Consider the following 19,467-nt stretch of genomic DNA (forward strand, 5'->3'; position numbering starts at 1 on the left):
TCCTTCTGCTGTCATTTGCTGTTATCATTCGTTATTATGCAAATGAATATCATTTCAAGATTCAGACTAGATTAAGAGCAATTTTCAACAGGCGATTTCAAGCTTAGTAATATTTATAAAAATACGAATGTGAATCCAAAAAGTCTTTGAGATTGACGTTGTTTTTGTTTAGCACATCACCATACACGACGATCAGTTCGTAGTCATAGGGGGACGCAGGTAGGAGAAGGGCAGCTGTAATGAAACACTCCAATACAATTTTCCTTCGGCAAATCAAATATGCATTTTGACTTACTAAAAAAAAAGAATGTATAAAATCTAGTAATTTTGCGCCTTTTTTAATCCGGATTCAAAAACAGGTGTTTAAACTAAAGAATACTCTGGAATTACTACCTGAAACTTGTTCAATATAACTCAATGCGACTCACCAAGGAGCTCTTGGGCAAATTGTAGCATTAGTGAAGAGGATACACTTTTCATTGCTAGCGCACTTGGGACATACCGTGTTGCATGCTGGATAAGAGGATGCGAAGTAAGATATAATGAAAAAATGAAAAATCAAAGAAAAGTTTACGACTATCAAATACTTGGGGGCAGGCAGTAAGGCACAGGAGTACAAGTTACGCAATTTGGAGTGATCATATGACATGTGTCCGCGGGTGCGCATTTATAGCCATCACATGGGGAATCTGTAGAATATTTTAACCCGTCTCGGTAAGATTAATCAAGCTTTTTTACACTTGCTTACTCGTAGAAGTTGTGGTAGCAGGAATGGTTGTGGTAGTAGTAGAAAGAGGGGTGGTAGTAGTGGAAACAGGTGTAGTTGTAGTAGGTGTGGGGGTAGTAGGAGTGGTGGTGGTGGTTGTAGTGGTGGTGGAACGACGTCTGGTGGTCTCAGCGGAGTCTGAACTCTCTTTAGTTCGTGCTCTGCATGAGACTACACTACTTATAGCTAAGAAGAGCACCTGAAATGAGTTTGAGAAAGCGTTAGCATTCGCCGAATAGCATTGATGAAAAGGAATATTCAAATGTCAAACCAGCGCCTTGAGGAGCTGTGCCATTGGGGTATGCAATTTTCCAAAACTTGCGTTGGAGACTGAAATGCTTATGAGAAAGGTAATTAAAGTCACAGTTCCTCAGAAAATACCGAAGAAATTTTGCGCATTCAGAAAGTACTCATTTTTGCTATCTGGCTATTGCGTTTTATATGGATCGCAAGTTTAAAAACAGGAATTATAATCCTAATATAATTCCTAACGTGATCACCGCATACAAAATATACAATACCAGATGCGATTTTACCTTCAAAACAAAATTGTTCTCAATCTTCGTCTGTGATCCCGGAACTTCCCTTTTTTGATTTTCGACCAACTTTCTGTGTATTTTCTCTGTTTTTAAAGGTAAAGAGATGGATATGCTGTTTGGGAGAAGATTACACGTACACTTATTCAATCTCAAGTTCATTTTTCTACATAGCCCCTTTCTTCAATTGCACTGTCTGCAAATCAACAGCATTCAGCATTTCAGCGATTTAAAAAAAATGAACATACAATTATCCTAAGTAGTAGTATCCAAATCTCGTAATTCTAGGGCTGGAATTGGTACCATATCAGGTGTCGAAAAAAGTAGTGGCCTTATGTTGTCGTTCATTTTGACGAAAAACAAACACTAGTTTAACGCTTTTCAAGATCAGAATGAATTGGACCGCAGAGTATTGCTCTGTCAGGTAAATAGTTGGGAGGACGCAACTAAAAAAATTGTTTAACGTCGTTATCGCAACTGCTTGCTTATGTCTGATTTCGGTTTTGTATAGACCTAATATAAAAGATAACGTGTCAGGTGTTAGCGCTTCGGATGCACCATCACATTCTCTTCAGTTCAGAATCGTTTGAGGTTTACGAACGTGTAGCCAGCGTATACAGTGACCACAGATTAGGCGATGTATCCGGTCATCAGTGTTTTTTTCCTCCCAGACAATTTGGAAGAAATTTATCCGCCCCGAAGGGATTAAAAGTTTATGGGACACTACGGCGGAGTCGATCGTGTAGACACAGCGAAACATGATACTCACGGGGACCTTTTTACTGCGCTACGCACGTTCCAGACCTCCTAATGCGCTGCGGTAAAAATGTCCCCATGATTATTATGCGTTAGAAATTAAGAAGAACTTAGGGTTGCCTTTGCAGAGAAAAGGAATACTTTTTTGTATACTTAGTATGTTTGTTCTTCTCCGAGAACAGTTTTCTTTTTCACCACAATTCGTGAAATTTCGTACTACAATGAAAAAGCCGACGTCACTCAGAATACCATAATGTAATATTTAAGACATCTTTTTGTTTATTTTGATGAATATTTACTTTATTTGATGCATTCGGCAAAACTTTAGCGTCTTGAGCCAACTTTTGGGGCAACGAAAGAAGTTTCTTAGGGAGAAATTTCCTGGAAATCATTAAGTTATAGAAAATAGGTAATGGTCATAAGAAAACTGAGCAGTTGCTCCATTAGGAACGTTAGACTCTAAATATGGCTCTGGAGTAATATTTGACTCAGTTTTAGAGGCATTACCCTCTTACTCTTCTATTGTTTATTCTCTTATTTGCGCAAGCTGTGCGCAGTAAAGCATTAACATGTAACTTGTAGGAGCCCTTTTAGTCAGGTAATCATCGTTCTAAGTCAACACTATTTGGAAGAGAAAAAAGAGGAGTTTTGTCCGGTACATCGGATAATGGTTGCACATACAAACTATGTCAAGGAAGGATAAATACGGATCCAAGTGAGAAAGCAGTTCTAGCAGAATACTGCTAAACCATTAGAGACTTCTGGAGAAAGGGTTAAGGCACTGGTTGCACAAAGACAATTTTGGTTCTGCCGATAAAAAAAAACGAGGTGCCGCATATTCAAAACTTCTGCTCATCACTTAAGAATAGCGAAGCGAGCACCACAAAATATTCCGCTTTCCGGTGCTAGCGACCGCTAGGACTGGAAGTAGCAAAAAAAACTGAACAAATGAGGGCGTCTTTCTTGCTGTTTCTATAAGGTGTACTGTTCATTACTGGTTAGTGCACTGCTATATCTTGAACCGCAAAAAAATCATCAGATGAAGTAAAAAGCTCCGAGAAGCGTGTCCGAGCCATCGCTCAATCTTTTATCTTGGCAAAGAAATAAGAAAAATAACATTTTGCTCCTCTAAAAATATTAATACATTTATTTACCTATAACTTTATTTCCACTTGGAAGGAATCTTCCACTAGTTGGATTGAACGAGCAGTGGAAAAGATTTGGCGAATCCTCCTTGACAAGCACAAATTGAGACAACGACACCACGGAAGTATCTGTAGGATAAGGTAACATACTCAATCTGCACACTCTAAATGCACGAAGAGGAGTTGACTATTCTGAATCAAAGAAGGTGGGGCAGAAATAAACTTAAGAATTACTCAACCCAACATCATTTACATGAGTTGAAATCAATAATTATTACCACAAACACATGACAAGAACTTGTATCGAGACAGATCATTTTAATACGATCACTATCGGCGGCGAAAGTATTCTACCGGGTCAGCGTAATGAGCGTCCGATTGGAGGATGTTAAAGAGAAGAGAGAATGTACGCCTAGCAGAGGAAAAGTATGCGTTGCTCCAAATGCATAGCGTCTGACCGGTTGAGCATATTCGGCGACTTAAAGAGTCTCAGGACCAGATCTGAAACACTCTGAGGAGATCTGAAACATTTTTTTAGTCACTCATTATGGGTTGCGTCAAAAAAGTCACCGAATACAAACAAAGCTGGAATTGTGAAATTCAACAGCGGTCAGTTGTTTTCGCTCCAATTGTTTCCTACGGATCTGTTTTGTTTCCAAGATAAATTTCGCATTCGTGTTGAAGAAATGACACTTCTGCGCCCCCATACACTTAGTCTTCACAGGAAAGACTTTTGTACTTGGAACCGTATGTGAACATGGATATTATCCGTGGACCTAAAGTACCCAGTCATGGTATCAATAACGATTGCATCGGTGAAGAAAATCTATTCCCCACAGCTGGGAAAATAACAATTATTTATAGTGACCTTTACTGAATTATCCGCAGTTCCATACTCCCACTGTTATTAACATGCACTCATAAACATACTTCACTCCTTGCATTCTGTTTCAATCTTCGTTCATCTATAGGGTGTGACTTCGTTTACATAATGCTTCTACACGAAATCATTTAATGGTTCCCAGATGCATAATTTTTTGGAGTTAAAATTGCGTGAACAGTTGTGTTTGTTCATGATACTCAATAACACATTGCAACCGAGAAGAAGTTTCATTGTGACAACAAAATCAGTGAAAACAGTTTATTTCTAAAGCAAAGTTTTTTTTTTACAATTGTATTGGGAAATTTGAGAGAGGTGATGAACATGTGTGCGAAAGGTTTGTTCTCGAAAATCCTAACATTACCCATGTAAGAGCAGTCAATTCGCCAAAAAAACTCATTTCTCATGTGAAGTGCTTCGAATAGAAGTAAAACAGATTCAAATGAAAGAAATTCGAATGAGATCATCTGAACTCCAGTCAAAATCATCAGTTTAGAAAATTGGAAAGAAATGAGCTTTGAAATCTGAAATCCTAAATATTCAAAATTCCCGGGACATCACTCGAATTTTACAACCCGAATTATGGAACTAGAAATACTTGCTGAAATTGTGTTTTGGAATTCTAGAGCCCTAGGGATTTTTTTACATTTGTGCCTAATTTCTACGATATTATGAGATGCACTATTCGCTCAGTTCCTATTGTAACACGTATTTTTTGTGAAAGTAAGGTACCTCTGGCGTATGTGAAGACTACTAAAAATTACCAGCTACTCGGTTTCTACTGGAGTATGAAAAATCGAAGAAATGCGAAAAAAAAATTAGTGAACGCGATCACGTAATCTCTGCAACTTCAAGAGTCTAGAAATATTCTGTAGAGAAAGTTCAGAATAAAAGATAAGGATTTCAATACTACATCGTTTTCAACAACTCAACATTATGTCCTAGAATGCTTCGATTTCAGCCAAATTGAATGACAGGAATAGTTATAGATAGTTTGAAAATTGTTAGGTTCTTAAGATCGTAAATAGCCTCAAGAAAAGAACATTTAAGAGAAGAACGTATAGCCTCCAAAATTCTCATATTTATTTGTGTTTTTTGTTACCTAAAGATCTTTTGAAATTCAAATGCGAGCAATCTGAAATTTCACATCTTTTCTGGATTTTTCCCATCCTAATTTGATGACGAGCAGCCCAGCCATGGAACCGGACAAAACTTTCTAACTCGAGTAAAAATAAGAAAATTAATAATTTTACCCATTATAAGTAAATAGAACCACCAAAAAAAAAAAAATTAATTTTAAAAAAAAAAAAAAAAAAAAAAATTTAAAAAAAAAAAAAAAAAAAAAAAAAAAAAAAAAAAAAAAAAAAAAAAAAAAAAAAAAAAAAAAAAAAAAAAAAAAAAAAAAAAAAAAAAAAAAAAAAAAAAAAAAAAAAAAAAAAAAAAAAAAAAAAAAAAAAAAAAAAAAAAAAAAAAAAAAAAAAAAAAAAAAAAAAAAAAAAAAAAAAAAAAAAAAAAAAAAAAAAAAAAAAAAAAAAAAAAAAAAAAAAAAAAAAAAAAAAAAAAAAAAAAAAAAAAAAAAAAAAAAAAAAAAAAAAAAAAAAAAAAAAAAAAAAAAAAAAAAAACACCGGACTAAGCTCGTTATTATATATCATGATCATGATTTATGTGTATATTACTTCTACAATTTGAAGCTTAATTATCCAACTTTGAAGTCGTGCGGTCGTTGTCCCCGAGCGGCACTGTGGTTGTGGCACTGGTCGTGCTGTGGCAACATTGATCTGAAAGCCTGCGTGGGAACTAACCTAACGAGCATCTTGCGCCGAATCACCGCAGGTTGAAAAGTGCACAAGGTTGCTAGAGATATATTCTATCTTCACTTATAAATGGCAGCGTTGCTCAACATGTGTCTCTTGGAAAGCTTCGCGAATTTCCAATTTCCGCGAGCTCGATTTCCAACGTACTCATTGTGTACTCGCTGCTCTTGCAAATCTCGCAGGACTAAACCACTCCAGGAACTCTCAAACAGGCAAAAGTAATATCTTTTGTTCTGAAGGACTTTCGGACGTTTCTACCACTCCTCATATCGATTCTATATTGCAACATTTTTTCAATACTGTCGTTATCAGTGCAGACCGAGGTAGCCATTTCCGTCGACCACGCACACGAGTAGAGACAGCTCGTATACGCTCTCGCAAACGCTGGAAACCGAGGTGCAAATGCGAGGAAGAGGAAATTTTGAAAACATACGATCGGATGAACGATATGTGCAGTCACGTCAGCTTCAATTATCTCGCGACTTGCAATCCAACAAGATGGAACTGGAGCAGACGAAAGCAACAAGCTGCTCGTGTAGAATCCAAAGGCATTCGAACGCTACTAGCTCATAACTGAGGTCGCTCCTCAGAAGACGGACGGAAGAGCACAATCTTGCGCAAGAAGTTGCTCCGAAACCTCGACTATACTGATGTTCATCGCTGAATAAACATTTTTGACCACGATCGGGATTTGGCCCACGTCTCACCACGAAGACTCGCCGTATTTCAATTCGAAACGACTGCTATCAGCCAGCTTAGGACAAGAGTATGAAACTACCCACATACACGCACAACGTAACGCACCACTGAGATCTCAAGTTCTATACATAAGAAATATGCTTAAGTTAGGTAAGAAGTAGACAACAACAAGTCAGCTCATGGAATTTCCTTGTCCTTTGCTGAAGTAACTAAAAAGATCCATTTTTATGATTGAATGAAGAGGACAACGTCCAACAGGTGTGGGATCGCATTCGACATCTGACTTTCAAAACCGTTGTAGTTGTGGAGATCACTCTGCACACTGTCCGTAAATTCCGTTCTTATCTCAACTTATGCTTTAGATGTCTGGACATTTAAAACAGGAGAAATACACAGTCTGCATCGCTGAACGCTTCTCCGGAAGTGAGCGGGAGTGTCCCTTGTGATGCTCATGAAAATACATGCATTTGCCCAGGAAACTGAACTTAAGATGCGCTGGATACCAAAGCAGTTCCATCGACAACCACTGAACAATAGCTGTGAACGGCTATTCTACAACAGAGAAGAAATACAAGAGTAAAACCATCAATCCGATGGTTATTCCGGTTCCGATTTAAGGATTTCGTGAATAACCATCGACCCGATGGTTATTCACGAAATCCTTGAGTCTGAGGTTGCTCGTGTCTTTAGTGGAGGGAATAGAAGCATACAGCTACTGCTCGCTTTCAAGACAACACCGCGAACAAGCAATACAAACGGTTCAACAGTGCTCACGATGTCGAACACTGCATCTCTGTAAAGGTGGTGCGTCGGATACACGGCGTGGGTCCCTCAAGGAATGTTTGCAGCTCGCAAGATAACTGCATGATACGGTGGTCGAAGGGGAGTGGCCAGAGTTTTGTCGCGCCGGTTCCGTTGTTCCCCCTGGTGACGGTGAGATTAACTGGATTCGTGTCGTCTTTTCTTTGCATTCATGTTCGATCTTAAAACTTCTTTGTAACCGCGTCGGTCCTGGTGCATATGTTACTGTTCGAGTGGTCGATGTTAATGCTTGAGTGCTTTAGATATGCTTTCTCGGAAGCTTGTGCTTGCTCTACTTGGAACACTTGTTATTTCGACAGGTACGTATTAATTTCCTCATTCGAGCTAGGTACTAAATGGTTTCCTTCTTCCATCAGAATTTCATTGTTTGATGGAGTCGTTAACATCTCGTTTGCTACAAGCTTGTTTTCCTTACATTCAGGGCGCTTTATAATTCACTGCGACCAAGTTTTAAGTTCGTTGGGATAGATTCAATGAAAATTTGTTGGATTCCTCCGCAACTGCAGAATGGACGCAGACTCTATATATTTACAGCTAAAATAACGTACTAATCGCGGACACAGAATAAGCTTCAACGTGACTTATAATATTCGATTTGAGCAAAAAAAGACTGCTTCCAAAATTAGGGTGTAGGAGCAGCTGGCACTGCGAAATTGTGTAACTATTTCTGCGTCAATATAACGTCATGTTAGCAACTCCTACTCAAACCCTCGTGTAGCACTCAGAACTTGGTAGAAGCCAATACGGACTACTTAAAATGTTACAGCGAAACATTTGTGTGGATTCGCAGCTGGATTCAAAATAAACTACTTTTTTTCGCATATTCAACCTAATACAATTATGATGTGCCCACTTACTTTAATTAAAGTCAATTTTAGAACATAGGTAGGTATTTTATGGGTTTTTTAAAAGTGTTTTTCACACTTTTTTCTAAGCTGCTGTCTATATTGCTAGGGCATACAAATGGGAAATGTTGACCAATCTTGGTGAAGCTCTTTAGTTTGATTCATTTCTATTCATCCTTATTGATGGTTTATTTCCGTACTCCCACTTTTACCGCGGAAACTATTCTTTTTTTTTAAATTTCGATTCTTTAATCATTCTGTGTTTTACTATATTAAAGAAATTTTTCTTACTAAACGTCCTGTACATTTGATATTTGGTGGTGGACTGAAGCGAATGTTTACAATTTTTTCAGTTTTCGTCTCAGCGGATGATGCTGTAGATGGTGAGGTTACTGAAGATCAAGACCTAGCAAAAACGGAAGATGATGATTTAACAGTCACCTCTTCCCCTGATGCCGTTGTCTCGTTCATCTTCACACAGCCTGCAGATGCTAACACTATTAAAGGTATATTCAGTTAACTAATACCTTCTATCTTTTTTTTTGCATTTGTTAGTCGATCTCTGTGTCAGAATGGTCATTATTATAACCAGTTATTTTAGAGTTATATGGTGGTAAAGTTGTCAAGTTTTTAATCGGATTTCAAAACCGGGGTGAAAAAGACTTCGTCGTCAAACACTCCGAAACATCCTTCCGTTATCCCATGGACTTCAACTACTACCTCCAAAATGTAGGCTGTTATCGTTTTCTCTGGTTCTAGTTGTCTTCTGTGGTTTTGTTTTTCATTTGTTACTTCTCAGAGGCAATTGAAGATTTATAAGTTTCCAAAAATTCTTCCGGTTCAGTTCACTCTTGGGCAGTATAATCGCCGTGTTTCTCCAAAGGAGGAGGTTACTCTCGATTATGCATTTTTCGCCCACGAAAGTTTCGCAGGTCGTCCACTGGGACTGGTTGTCAACCTTCACTATGAGGACTCTGTGAGTTTTTTTCACTTTCTATTATGTCTGATTATAGTCAAGTGGTATAGAATTAAAGACTAAGGGTGGACAGTACTGCCGGAATTCACAACAATATCTTATAGTTTAAAAAAGTCCTCCGAAACGATTCTAATTGGTAGTATTGTGCCACGTGTTACTTGTCTTGATTCTTCTAGACATGTGTTTATGTATTTTTCGAAGGTGTGCCACATTTTTTGAAGGATGAGCTCCGTAAATTTGCTATTTTCTGCTGTGATATTTTTCCAAATAGTGATTTTCTTCCTTGATTGCAAGTAGTTGCAATTCTTGAAAAGAAGGTCCACTTATTTGATAATTTAATGTTAAAGGATGGTCATTACATCACCAATGTTTTTAACGAGACCGTTACAATCCTCGAGGATGATTCTGGATTTAACACTGAAACTGGATTCATGTACCTCGTCTTCGCTGCTCTCATTGTACTTTTACTTCTGGTTGGGCAACACTTTTTGAATAAGGTAACTGCGTTGCGTATTATATCGCAACAATATCTTGGTACTCACTAGTAAGTGAATATATTATAACAAGTTCCAGTTCACCCGTAAAGCAGGGATGCAGAAGAAGCGCCAGCCTGTTGTTGAACAAGGTACGAACAACTCAGAAGTTGACTTTGAATGGATTCCGAGGGAGATCTTAAAGCAGAATGAGAAGAAGTCTCCGAAGCCGGGGTCGCCTCGTAACAATAATAATGGAAAAGCGAAGAAGACGAACTAGAAACTAGTTTTAGGTGTAGCTTGTTTGACTGTACCTCCTAAATCAGGGAGGTGTTTGCTGCCTTTCTGTTTCTAGAAGGACGGGTTTGTGGGAGTACATCGCATCCCTCCTTTTTTGTACATTCTACGATATTATATGTGATCGTTTCGAAATAGATTTATTCGCATGCTAATTAACATTAATTTATTGTTGTCTGTTTTTACATTAAATTTGATTGTATTCGGTTACAGTGATTGCAGTCAGTGAAGCTATATGGAGTCATTGTCCACTTCGTCCAATACTTATGATTTTACACATACCTACCTATATTTCAAAATTTGGTAGTAATCAGAAATGTAATCATTCCGAATGGGTGTATCAACACATCACCTTTGTTCCCGTTGTTTGTCGATTTGCGTTTTCTTTCTGCATGTGGAATATCCACCACATCCTCGATGCTTTTATACGCTCCCCATGCCTCTCGTTTCCTCCCATCTAGCTCGGGTCGTTCCTCGTGTTTATTTCCCGACTTAGGCGCATGTGGGAGATGCGCTCGGATTTCTTCATTCTGTTGGTTGTGAATGGGCCACCTAAGGGTGTGGTTCTCTGCAACGTTCTCTATTGAAACGCGCCACCTTTGCGCCCTTAGCCCGTATGCAATTCGTCAAATGAAATGAATTGTCTGTCGAGGCGTCTTATTCGATTTTCGACGAATCGCAGGCGGGGGCGGGGCGCAAGGATGGCGCGTTGCAATAGAGGTTATCGCAAGGAACTGCATTCCGAAACCGTATGTTTACAGGGAGATGAGCGAAATCACTTCTGTACTCATATTCTATGACCTGATATAGGTATACTCCAACGAAAATTCATATCACGGCGATCCGTGGAGTGATGCCTTCAAGCTGAAGACGGTGCCGTCAGTTTCGCTGAAGTATACCTATATCAGGTCCTAGCATCACTCTCTCAATTGGGCGTTCAATTACGTTCACCGCGTTTTCTTCCTGCTTGCGAAATGCCCAGGTTTCGGAAGCATATGTCAAAGCAGGGAGTACGGTGGTGTTGAAGAGGTGAGCACAGATCCGGGTGTTCCTGGTCTTCTTCACTCCTCGATGCTCTTATACGCTCCACAAGCCGCTCGTCTCATCCTGCCCAGCTCGGGGGTCAGGTCGTTCATCATGTTCAATTCCCGACCCAGATAACCGTATCTTGTGCATTCCGATATGTTCGTTACGTTGAGCGTGAATGGAGCATTCGTGATCCATCCGTTACGCATGAACATCGCCTTTTGCAGATTCAGCAGAAGACCGATGCATCTACATGTTTCGTCGAATTCGGTCACCATTCGTTCCGCTTGGCTGATGCTAGGTTTTATCAGTACGATGTCATCAGCAGAGCGCAAATGGTGTAGCTTCCGACCATCAACCTTCACTCCCATGTCGTCCCATTCCAACTTTCGCATTGCGTTCTCGAGGGTGGTTGTGAATATTTTGGGTGAGATTACATCACCCTGTCGGACCTCCCTCTTCACGTCAATAATGATATTCTTGTAGAATGGCGAAATTCCCGTTGTGAAGTTGCTGTGCAACTCTCGAAGTACCTTTATGTACTGAGTAGAGACGCCTTGGTTGTCCAAGGTTTCCATGACCGCCTCCGTCTCAACTGAGTCGAAGGCCTTCTTCAACTCGATGAAGGTGAGATATAGCGGCATCTCGTAGTCTCGCAATATATCTCGATGAGTTTCGGAGAAGTGGATGTGGTGAATCGTGCTGAATCCTTTTCGAAACCCTGCTTGCTCATTTGCTGCTGTTTATGTCACAAACCCACATTTCATATTGCCATATTTAACAAAATATAAGAAATATCATCAATCAGTTCGGAGCAGCGAATAAATTGCTCAGTTAGAAAATTTCATTTGAAATGAAAGATAAGGAACTGACTCATCGTGAAAGAGACGAATTGGAGAGATTGTATAAGGTGCGAGAAGTACATGATCATGGATAGGGCAGAAATCTCCTGTATACGGTACAGTAGTCGGTGCTTCTCCTTCTTATCTATCTATCTATCGTCTGCTGACCAACTTCGTTTTATGAATTTTTAAATGTTTACATGAAAGGCAAGTCGGTAAGAGACTTTTTCCAAGTAAGAGCTCTCAGCGGCTGTCCACTGATGAATCCAAGGAACAGTTATAGTGTTCGAAAAACCTTATCGCTAGCATAATAATATTTTAGTTGCCTATCCGCTGATATCCTCTGATACTCAGTCAAGAATTTAAGAAGTTCGTTAATCAAATCAAGCTGACTTGTAAGATGTAAGACTTTCTCATTTACTTTCTTGACGTACATGACTTAATTGGCGGGCTGATGTCATCGTCTGACGCAATTACCCGCATCCTCGTCGAGATGTGCCGTTGAACATAACTCTGCCAAACTTTCTCGATCTTCTAGGAGAGCTTGCACAGAATCAATCCATTCGTCGCTATTCCATATTCTGCAAAATCTTGCGTCTCGCCTGAATTGCCTGTCCACGCTGAGGGTCCTCTTCCTCCACCTCATCCAGAATTTTCGTTTTCGGCCACGTGGCCTCTTCCAGCTCGAACCCGACAAACTCCTCAGAACTTGTTGAACAAGGCGATCTGCTGGTCTCCTTAATATGTGACCAAAGAAGACAATTTTTTTGTAGCCAACTTTGATGTGCAAGATGTTGATATCTTCCACGTCTCATCCGCCGGTATCACTCCATCAATTCCCCCATAAAGACCTTCATTGTGGCATACCATAGGCCAAAAGTAGCCAAACAGCAGCCTAAGCAGCTCCCTTTCCGTGCAATCAAGTCTCTCCATCACTTTAGACGGCGCTACCCAAGCCTCCATTCCGTACATCATGATGGGGAGAATTGCGGATAGGTAGACTCACAGCTTCACTTCGCTGGTGATGGGGTCGACCGCATCTTTACTGAGTGTCTTCTTCTGAGCTGCCGTTGTTCTTCAGTGTACACACCAGGTAACGGATCTCATCGACGACTTCAATCGTTTGTCGTCCGTCCACACTGATTTCCGTTCAAGGTCCCAACAGACCCACAAGTGCTTGCATTCATCAGGGAGTAGACGTAGTCCAGCCAACTTCGATACAAGGTTGACAATATCTTTGAAGTTTCGTACTGCTTTCTGCGAATATAACAACATTGTCAGCGTACTCGAGATCAGTCAATGGAGGTCCTGATGGTGCTAGAATGATATCGACAGGACACTCATCTACTGTACTTCGCATAAAATCGTCGACGGCGAAATCAAACAGGAAAGCTCCTGCCACTGCTCCTCGTCTTACTGGAGCCGCGTACACGAGTCTGATTGGTACTTGCACGTGCTGGTCCTGCTTTAAGTAAATACAATCAGGCGTTCGAGTGTATACACTGGGGACGTAGGGGGTATATAACCCGGACTGCTATATGGCGAAAGATCCCCATACATTGGAAAAAGATGCGTGTAGCACATCGCGAAAGCCACTAACCTGAAAGGTCAACTGCCTGAAAGGAGCGCGGAATCTTTGGCAACAACCATTCGTTTCGTCAGGCTGAACTGCTAGTGAACACCTACAGACCACCCTGTATAGGCTTCTGCGATATCTCCGCGTGCCGTCTGCTGCACTACAGGAGAGATCAGCCTGTCATCAGCGTCGAAAATTACACCATATACCGCGCCGATGCTGATGAGAAGAAAGTAGATGGTTGCGCAATAACTGTGAGGAACGATTACAACAACCTGGTGGAGGAATTTCGCGCAACGTCTTCTAAATGCACTTTCGTACGACTGCGGGATCGCAGAGGACGTAAGCACTTGATCGTAAATGCCGACGCACCTACGGAAACGGCTCAGGACAACAGTAAGGACGCCTTCAATGCGTTGATGTCTAAAACACTCAGCCAGCGGTCATTGCGAATATGGGACTCGAACAACAATCCGATGTGCTAAGAAAATGGTATTATCCAGCAAAGCGCACGTTGGACAACGGTGACCGTCTAGTCGACTTAAGTGAACAGACGGGTCTCATCATCGCTTCCATGTTTAAGAGGAATCATCAACGCCATCAGCTCAAGTGGATGGCGTCAACTCTTTTAACGCCTGAAGAGCACCGCAAGCGGAAGATGAGGACTCTTAAGCTTCAGCTCAACTACGTTCTAGCGAGGAACATTCCTAGGTCAGACATCCGAAAATCTAGAGCTGTTTGGGCCGTCGCGTTCACTCTGACCACCGTCTAGTTCTTCTCAGCGTCAAGATACGGTTCCAAAGGAGAAACTGAGGAGATTCTCTTTATCCGAAAATCGACATGGCAGGTCTGAGAGACGAATAATGCAGAAGGGAATTCCGCCAACGTTTGTCTATTCATGTTGGGGTACGGATCAAGAAGCTTATGCAGATTCCTTCGCAAAGTGCATCCAAGACGCTGTAAGGGAAACACTCCCGGCTCTATTCCCGCGGAAGAAGTTTGCCTTTACATCCAAAAACAGAAACAAAATCCACGTACAATTCTGTATGTGTCGCGCGCAGCACTGGTGATTTCAACCAGGGATAGCGTCTTAGAAGGAAGTGCAAACAACAGTAAAAAGACCGCGAAAACGAATGGACGTCAAGAGCGAAGGAGTTTGAAAAGACGTGGGAAGACAAGAACTTGCGGAAAACCTATGCTTCACTAAAACAGTATAGCGGCAAAATGAAAAGATGTTCTCCAGTCTTCAACACTGCCAATGAAGTGGCTGTCGGTGAAACAACGTTTCCAATTTGGAGGGATCACGTCAAGACCTTGCTGAACCGGCAAGCGCCGTCAGCTCCTGAACTCGAGCACGTTCACAGACCGACATATGTGGTTAACGAGGAACCACCGACGGAGTCGGAAGTTCTGGTCAAAATACGAAAGATCAAAAATCTGGTGGAGACAACGGAATCAGCGCAGAAATGCTGAAATATCTACCTCCGTTTGGGATTCCTGAGATGAAAAAGATTATCCGTTCAATATGGATAGAGGAAAGGATACTTGACTGGTGGAAGCACGCTATCACAATTCCCCTCCACTAGAACTTATCCGTCACGGACCCTAGGAATTATCGAGGAATCCCTTTGCTGCGTCTTATTTACAAGGTTTTGGAGCGCATTATCCTGGACCGACTTATTAAACATCGCGAAGAAACAACGCGCGACGAGTTGCTTTCGCCCTGGCCGATCTACGATTGACCAGGTGTTCATGGTCAGGGAAGTGATAGAAACTGGCAGCGATAATCGAAGCCAATCCAATTAGTATTTCTGGACTTTGAAGCCGCTTTCGACTCTCCGCATCTAGGTCGTCTTTTCAACGCGCTCTGCGCCGACGGAGTACAAGTAAAATTCGTTCGCATGGTTGACGACATGAATCAGCGAAGAACTGGTGCAGTTTGATTACCAACCGGATGTACAACACCGTTTAATCTTGTAACTAGAGTAAGACAAGAGTAAGACTTGCTTCCTAATGCTTAATTCATAAGTAAGACTTACTTTCTAATGCTATCTTATTGCTTTAGGTAAGAATAAAGCGTGTACTCCCTAATTACGTACGGATTACTCGATCAAAGGCTCATCTAGCAGATGTAGTCGAGTCATAACGACTTGGATTTCGGGGCATTTGCGAACGTGAGTGGGCTCTAAGTGTCGCGGTGGAACTCGAAATGGTGCCATGGAGCTAGCCGCTGTGATCGAGGTTGGACTCTCGCTGGCCACACTCATCTCGACCGTCCGATTGAATAATGAGGATCTCATCTTGATCACAACTACTAGTCCCACGGTAGTACTTCGAATGCAACTGCTTCCGCAACTGCTCCGAAAATCAGGTCGTTTAGATCAACATAGAGATAGGAGGAAACTTTTAGGCTCCGAAATTCATGTTGTTTAGATCAACATCATTTCAGGATGGCCAAAACCAACGAACAGTTTCTTGGTCTTGGTGATGAGAGCTTAGAATAACTTCAAGTTATGCTCGGAGTTCGTCGAAGATGTTGGCTTTCAGAAATTGTGGTTGGTAGTCCACTAGTTAGTACATAAAAAGATAACAAATGTGGTGGACAAGGCAGTAAAGCAAAGCGAGTAAACCGAAGTGAAATACCTCTCCCTAAAATATTTGGCGGGAAAGTGCAGAAATTAAAACTCGAACTGCATTTATGAAGAGTGTCTCACAACTTTGTGGTAAGAGTCTTTTGGTACTCTCATGAGATCCCCACAGAGTGAACTCTATCCTGTTCTCAAACAGTGAGATGATTGGAACGGTCACTCCAGACATAATATGTGCAAATAAATTGTGTTCGTCATTTTCAAAAGTTTTCCGCGCACAATGTGTCTAAACGTTTTGCCCGACGACCTACGAGTGCTAGTTTGGAGTGAGCCAGTGAGAGAGGAAGCTGATGGGAATTGTTTTATAGTCGGGTCAAAACGACATGAAGCACGAACATTTGTGTAAGCTGCTGCGCTCGGAGCGGTGCGGTAGAGACAGCGGTTGGAATCGAGGTGGGACCATGGCGAACTGCAAAGATGGGTGGCGGTAGCGAGGATCCATAAAAGATCCCAACACGAGTGCCTTGTAACATTAAAGGCCCTCACGCTTGTGAAGGGCCGCCAATTTGGCAGAAGTGGCAGCGGGCCAACGTGCCGCGTCCCGACCGCCTGCGCAGCCGTCTAAGTAGTTTTAGATGAGACCCTTCACAAGATCCCCACAAGATCCCAATCCCAACCGCGCCGCTTCGAGCGCAGATGCGTACGCCTCGTCCGTGCTTCATGTCGTTTTGACCCTACTATATGTGTTGTACAGCTTCTTACTGAGAGATAACGAAGTTCATGTTGTTCAGGTTTTCCGACCTGAAGCACCAGTTTAGTTTTTAACTCATACTTTTTGTTATTTCAAACAGCAAGTGCTAGAACCTTCCCTTAGAAAAGAAGATCATTAAGGTAGACATTTCCTGAGCTCGTATCCTTTGACGCTGTAGACTTTTGAAGGAACTATCCGTGTATCAGTATGGTGGCCTAGTGCATCTTGATGAGCAAGGAACCTTCGGAATTCCTTTAAGAAGGATAGCTCGGAGGAAGAGGGAAGCTCCTCAGGAGGATAGTTCGGATTTTGCTTGTACAACAATATTTTGGGTTCCGAATAGGAATTGTACATCGTATTATTGTTTATTTTAGAGGATCACTCAAGATCCACAGCTGTAAGAACCGAGGAGCAGCAACGAAATTTCAGACGACGGGCAACCTTCAGAGGCAGACTGGGTCACATTTCGTGATTGTGTCATGTTAACTTTTTTCGAAACACGTCTGCCTGATGTTGTGAATCTTTTGAGTCCAACTTATCGTTATTCATGTCTGGGTCTCTACGGTCAGTTTGGTACTGGTTCGTACTGGCGAGTCATATACGGTTCAAACTGTTCGTCGATTCTCTATGTGTTTCTTTCAATTTTTTCTCTATGTTTTTTCGTGTCTACTCGACGCGGAGTGTTGTGGATGCTGGAAGTCGCCGAAACTCGTGCAGAAATTCTGCGACCACTTTGATCAGATTTCGTTCATTTCTCAACAAAGCGAAGTTCACTCATGGAAAAGCCAAGTCACCTCTTCAAAGTGCGCGGATGTCTGCAACATTCTGCAGTCCAAATGACCTGAGAGCATTGTCCAGAATGTGCCTACGTAGAGAAACATTACGACGTACGCGTCCTTGTAGCCTGCCCAGCTTTTTTTGAGACCGTTCTGCGGTCCATCGATTTTTTCAGCAGCATTGTCTCCAACAAATAAAGTCTTCCCAGGTGTTTTACTTTCATTCACGCTTTCCTATGGGCTGCTTTGAATGTTACTTTTTGCTGGTTAATTAGTCGGCAGTGTTTTTCGTTTAAGCTATCTAGTTGGCAGTGCAGGTGTCATTAACTGTTCTGCCTTCTTGAATATGTACTCATCCTTATCCATACCATGATTATTTAGGCTGTGGGTCTGACTTATTTCGTTGTCGTTTCATCTGTGATTTTTGGTCCAATGTTTTTGTTCCCGTACTCATTTACATCTCGTCTGCTTTGTGGTTTGCAGTGCTCTTTCTCTTCTAGACTCGTTCTGTGACTTGTGATACACTGCTTTCAGGACGAAATGGCCACGGAGTTGGATAAACTTGATGAAGAAATATGTAAGGAAGCTTCTAATTTCACGAAAATATTCTATGACGCGATGGATAGGAAAAGAGACAAGATCAACTATCTCTATTGCGACAGCGGAGCAACGTTAGTATGGAACGGAAACCCTGTATCAGGATGTGACAATATTTTCAAGTAAGGTCATTATATCCTGCCAATAACTTAGTACTCGTATTGGTGCCCTTTCTGTTCAGGAAAATATCATAGGTTTTAAACAGTAATTTTTTTGAATGCAGATTCATTTCATCGCTACCCGAGACGGACCATCACCTAGTGTCTGTTGACGTGCAACGTGTTAATTCTGGCCTACCTGGCTCGCTGGACGTGCTTACTGTCACAACTGCAGGAAACGTAACCTTAGGAGGAACTATGCATGGTTTCACCCACACATTCATTCTTATGGTCGAAGATGGAAAATACAAGGTAAAATGTAGTTTTCTCTCCTCTGACACCAAGAACAGAAGAGCCGTAGCGACCACCTTATTGATTCATTGTTGAGGAAGGTTGCTACGTGGTATCCTAAGTAAATTGTTTGAATTAATTGTATTTTTATACATGATAGTATATGTAGTTGTAGAAATTTGTCTTTTCTAGACAGAACTACTAACAGACTAGAGAGTGCTTAGGCTTAGGAAAGAGGTCAAGTAGAGGGGTTCTTGTTGGAGAAAACGCGACATTTTCTTAAGCGAAAAATGTAATGAATGAGATGAAGATGAATGGAAACGCTCTAGAATTGGAGTGTTGTGGATATGTCTTTGGAAATTATCAATTGGTATGCACCAACAAAACAGAAATGACAGCAAGAATTCTTCAGAAGTTGATTTGCAAATCGAATAAATCCATAGCTATGCACTTCACTTGTAGAAAAGCGAAGGTCGGTGGTCGACGTTTTGGTTGATCGGAGGTAGCTGTCTTTGAAATTCTGCCCATTTGCGTACCGCTCTCTGTAACAGCAAATCTCTCAGCACGATGGGGGTTATTTCTTACGCTTAGATTTTATAGTTTCAGGTGCGGAGTGAACGGTTTCGTTACGTTGACTGATCATTTACACCTAAGCTTTTGAAGTGTTGCTTGTAAGTGGTATACTAGACTGGTGAATATCGAATTGGTTACTACACACATAACACTCTACTGATATTTGTTATGACTGTTATGTTCATCTGTAATATTTGTACTATTTCCATTGATTTTGTTGATCTCTTTGTTGTGATAAAAATGAAATCTTATGTTTGATAGATGGAATCACGTGTTCCTTACTCTTCATATCTAATAAATTTTGGCTTTCTAGTTGTGTTCTGTTGATCCAACATTTGG

The 19,467-nt window shown here is 41.1% G+C and overlaps 8 protein-coding genes across 14 annotated transcripts; 5 read left to right on the top strand and 3 right to left on the bottom strand.

The window, feature by feature from the left end:
• Positions 1–203: 203 nt before the first annotated feature.
• RB195_006492 (uncharacterized protein) lies at positions 204–3,351 on the bottom strand (the record flags this gene model as incomplete). Of its 2 annotated transcripts, XM_064179607.1 has the most annotated exons (6): positions 204–234; positions 429–513; positions 588–689; positions 749–965; positions 1,038–1,096; positions 3,213–3,351. In XM_064179607.1, 6 exons carry the CDS (start codon positions 3,349–3,351, stop codon positions 204–206), a joined length of 633 nt encoding a protein of 210 aa, XP_064036549.1. The 2 variants fall into 2 exon arrangements, with proteins under 2 accessions (XP_064036549.1, XP_064036548.1); XM_064179606.1 differs by lacking the exon at positions 1,038–1,096 and having other exon boundaries at positions 749–904.
• A 3,608-nt stretch (positions 3,352–6,959) lies between these two features.
• RB195_006493 (uncharacterized protein) lies at positions 6,960–9,993 on the top strand (the record flags this gene model as incomplete). 2 transcript variants are annotated; one of them, XM_064179608.1, is made up of 11 exons in its annotated part: positions 6,960–7,020; positions 7,288–7,419; positions 7,480–7,530; positions 7,662–7,718; positions 8,618–8,647; positions 8,702–8,770; positions 8,866–8,993; positions 9,109–9,240; positions 9,588–9,737; positions 9,814–9,865; positions 9,922–9,926. In XM_064179608.1, the coding sequence occupies 11 exons, from the start codon at positions 6,960–6,962 to the stop codon at positions 9,924–9,926; spliced, it is 867 nt and encodes a 288-aa protein (XP_064036550.1). The 2 variants fall into 2 exon arrangements, with proteins under 2 accessions (XP_064036550.1, XP_013304176.1); XM_013448722.2 differs by lacking the exons at positions 6,960–7,020; positions 7,288–7,419; positions 7,480–7,530 and having other exon boundaries at positions 7,664–7,718; positions 8,618–8,770; positions 9,814–9,993.
• A 1,078-nt stretch (positions 9,994–11,071) lies between these two features.
• RB195_006494 (uncharacterized protein) lies at positions 11,072–11,680 on the bottom strand (the record flags this gene model as incomplete). The annotated part of the gene is made up of 1 exon (XM_064179609.1): positions 11,072–11,680. One exon carries the CDS (start codon positions 11,678–11,680, stop codon positions 11,072–11,074), a length of 609 nt encoding a protein of 202 aa, XP_064036551.1.
• A 767-nt stretch (positions 11,681–12,447) lies between these two features.
• On the bottom strand, positions 12,448–13,238 carry RB195_006495 (uncharacterized protein; the record flags this gene model as incomplete). Of its 2 annotated transcripts, none has more annotated exons than XM_064179610.1 (2): positions 12,448–12,615; positions 13,092–13,238. In XM_064179610.1, 2 exons carry the CDS (start codon positions 13,236–13,238, stop codon positions 12,448–12,450), a joined length of 315 nt encoding a protein of 104 aa, XP_064036552.1. The 2 variants fall into 2 exon arrangements, with proteins under 2 accessions (XP_064036552.1, XP_064036553.1); XM_064179611.1 differs by lacking the exon at positions 13,092–13,238 and adding an exon at positions 12,746–12,841.
• Positions 13,201–14,927, top strand: RB195_006496 (uncharacterized protein; the record flags this gene model as incomplete). Of its 2 annotated transcripts, XM_064179613.1 has the most annotated exons (4): positions 13,201–13,321; positions 13,581–13,732; positions 13,891–14,165; positions 14,600–14,927. In XM_064179613.1, the coding sequence occupies 4 exons, from the start codon at positions 13,201–13,203 to the stop codon at positions 14,925–14,927; spliced, it is 876 nt and encodes a 291-aa protein (XP_064036554.1). The 2 variants fall into 2 exon arrangements, with proteins under 2 accessions (XP_064036554.1, XP_064036555.1); XM_064179612.1 differs by lacking the exons at positions 13,201–13,321; positions 13,581–13,732; positions 14,600–14,927 and having other exon boundaries at positions 13,909–14,226.
• RB195_006497 (uncharacterized protein) lies at positions 14,679–14,927 on the top strand (the record flags this gene model as incomplete). The annotated part of the gene is made up of 1 exon (XM_064179614.1): positions 14,679–14,927. The coding sequence occupies one exon, from the start codon at positions 14,679–14,681 to the stop codon at positions 14,925–14,927; it is 249 nt and encodes an 82-aa protein (XP_064036556.1).
• Positions 14,928–15,671: 744 nt separating this feature from the next.
• RB195_006498 (uncharacterized protein) lies at positions 15,672–19,194 on the top strand (the record flags this gene model as incomplete). Of its 3 annotated transcripts, XM_064179615.1 has the most annotated exons (4): positions 15,672–15,779; positions 18,104–18,288; positions 18,390–18,576; positions 19,162–19,194. In XM_064179615.1, the coding sequence occupies 4 exons, from the start codon at positions 15,672–15,674 to the stop codon at positions 19,192–19,194; spliced, it is 513 nt and encodes a 170-aa protein (XP_064036557.1). The 3 variants fall into 3 exon arrangements, with proteins under 3 accessions (XP_064036557.1, XP_013304177.2, XP_064036559.1); XM_013448723.2 differs by lacking the exon at positions 15,672–15,779 and having other exon boundaries at positions 18,188–18,288; XM_064179616.1 differs by lacking the exons at positions 15,672–15,779; positions 19,162–19,194 and adding an exon at positions 18,968–19,051 and having other exon boundaries at positions 18,188–18,288.
• On the top strand, positions 17,273–18,129 carry RB195_006499 (uncharacterized protein; the record flags this gene model as incomplete). Its single annotated transcript, XM_064179617.1, has 4 exons — positions 17,273–17,366; positions 17,652–17,680; positions 17,951–18,044; positions 18,104–18,129. 4 exons carry the CDS (start codon positions 17,273–17,275, stop codon positions 18,127–18,129), a joined length of 243 nt encoding a protein of 80 aa, XP_064036558.1.
• Positions 19,195–19,467: the final 273 nt, after the last annotated feature.

This window comes from Necator americanus, chromosome I, assembly GCF_031761385.1.
Source record: "Necator americanus strain Aroian chromosome I, whole genome shotgun sequence".
NCBI lineage: Eukaryota > Metazoa > Nematoda > Chromadorea > Rhabditida > Ancylostomatidae > Necator > Necator americanus.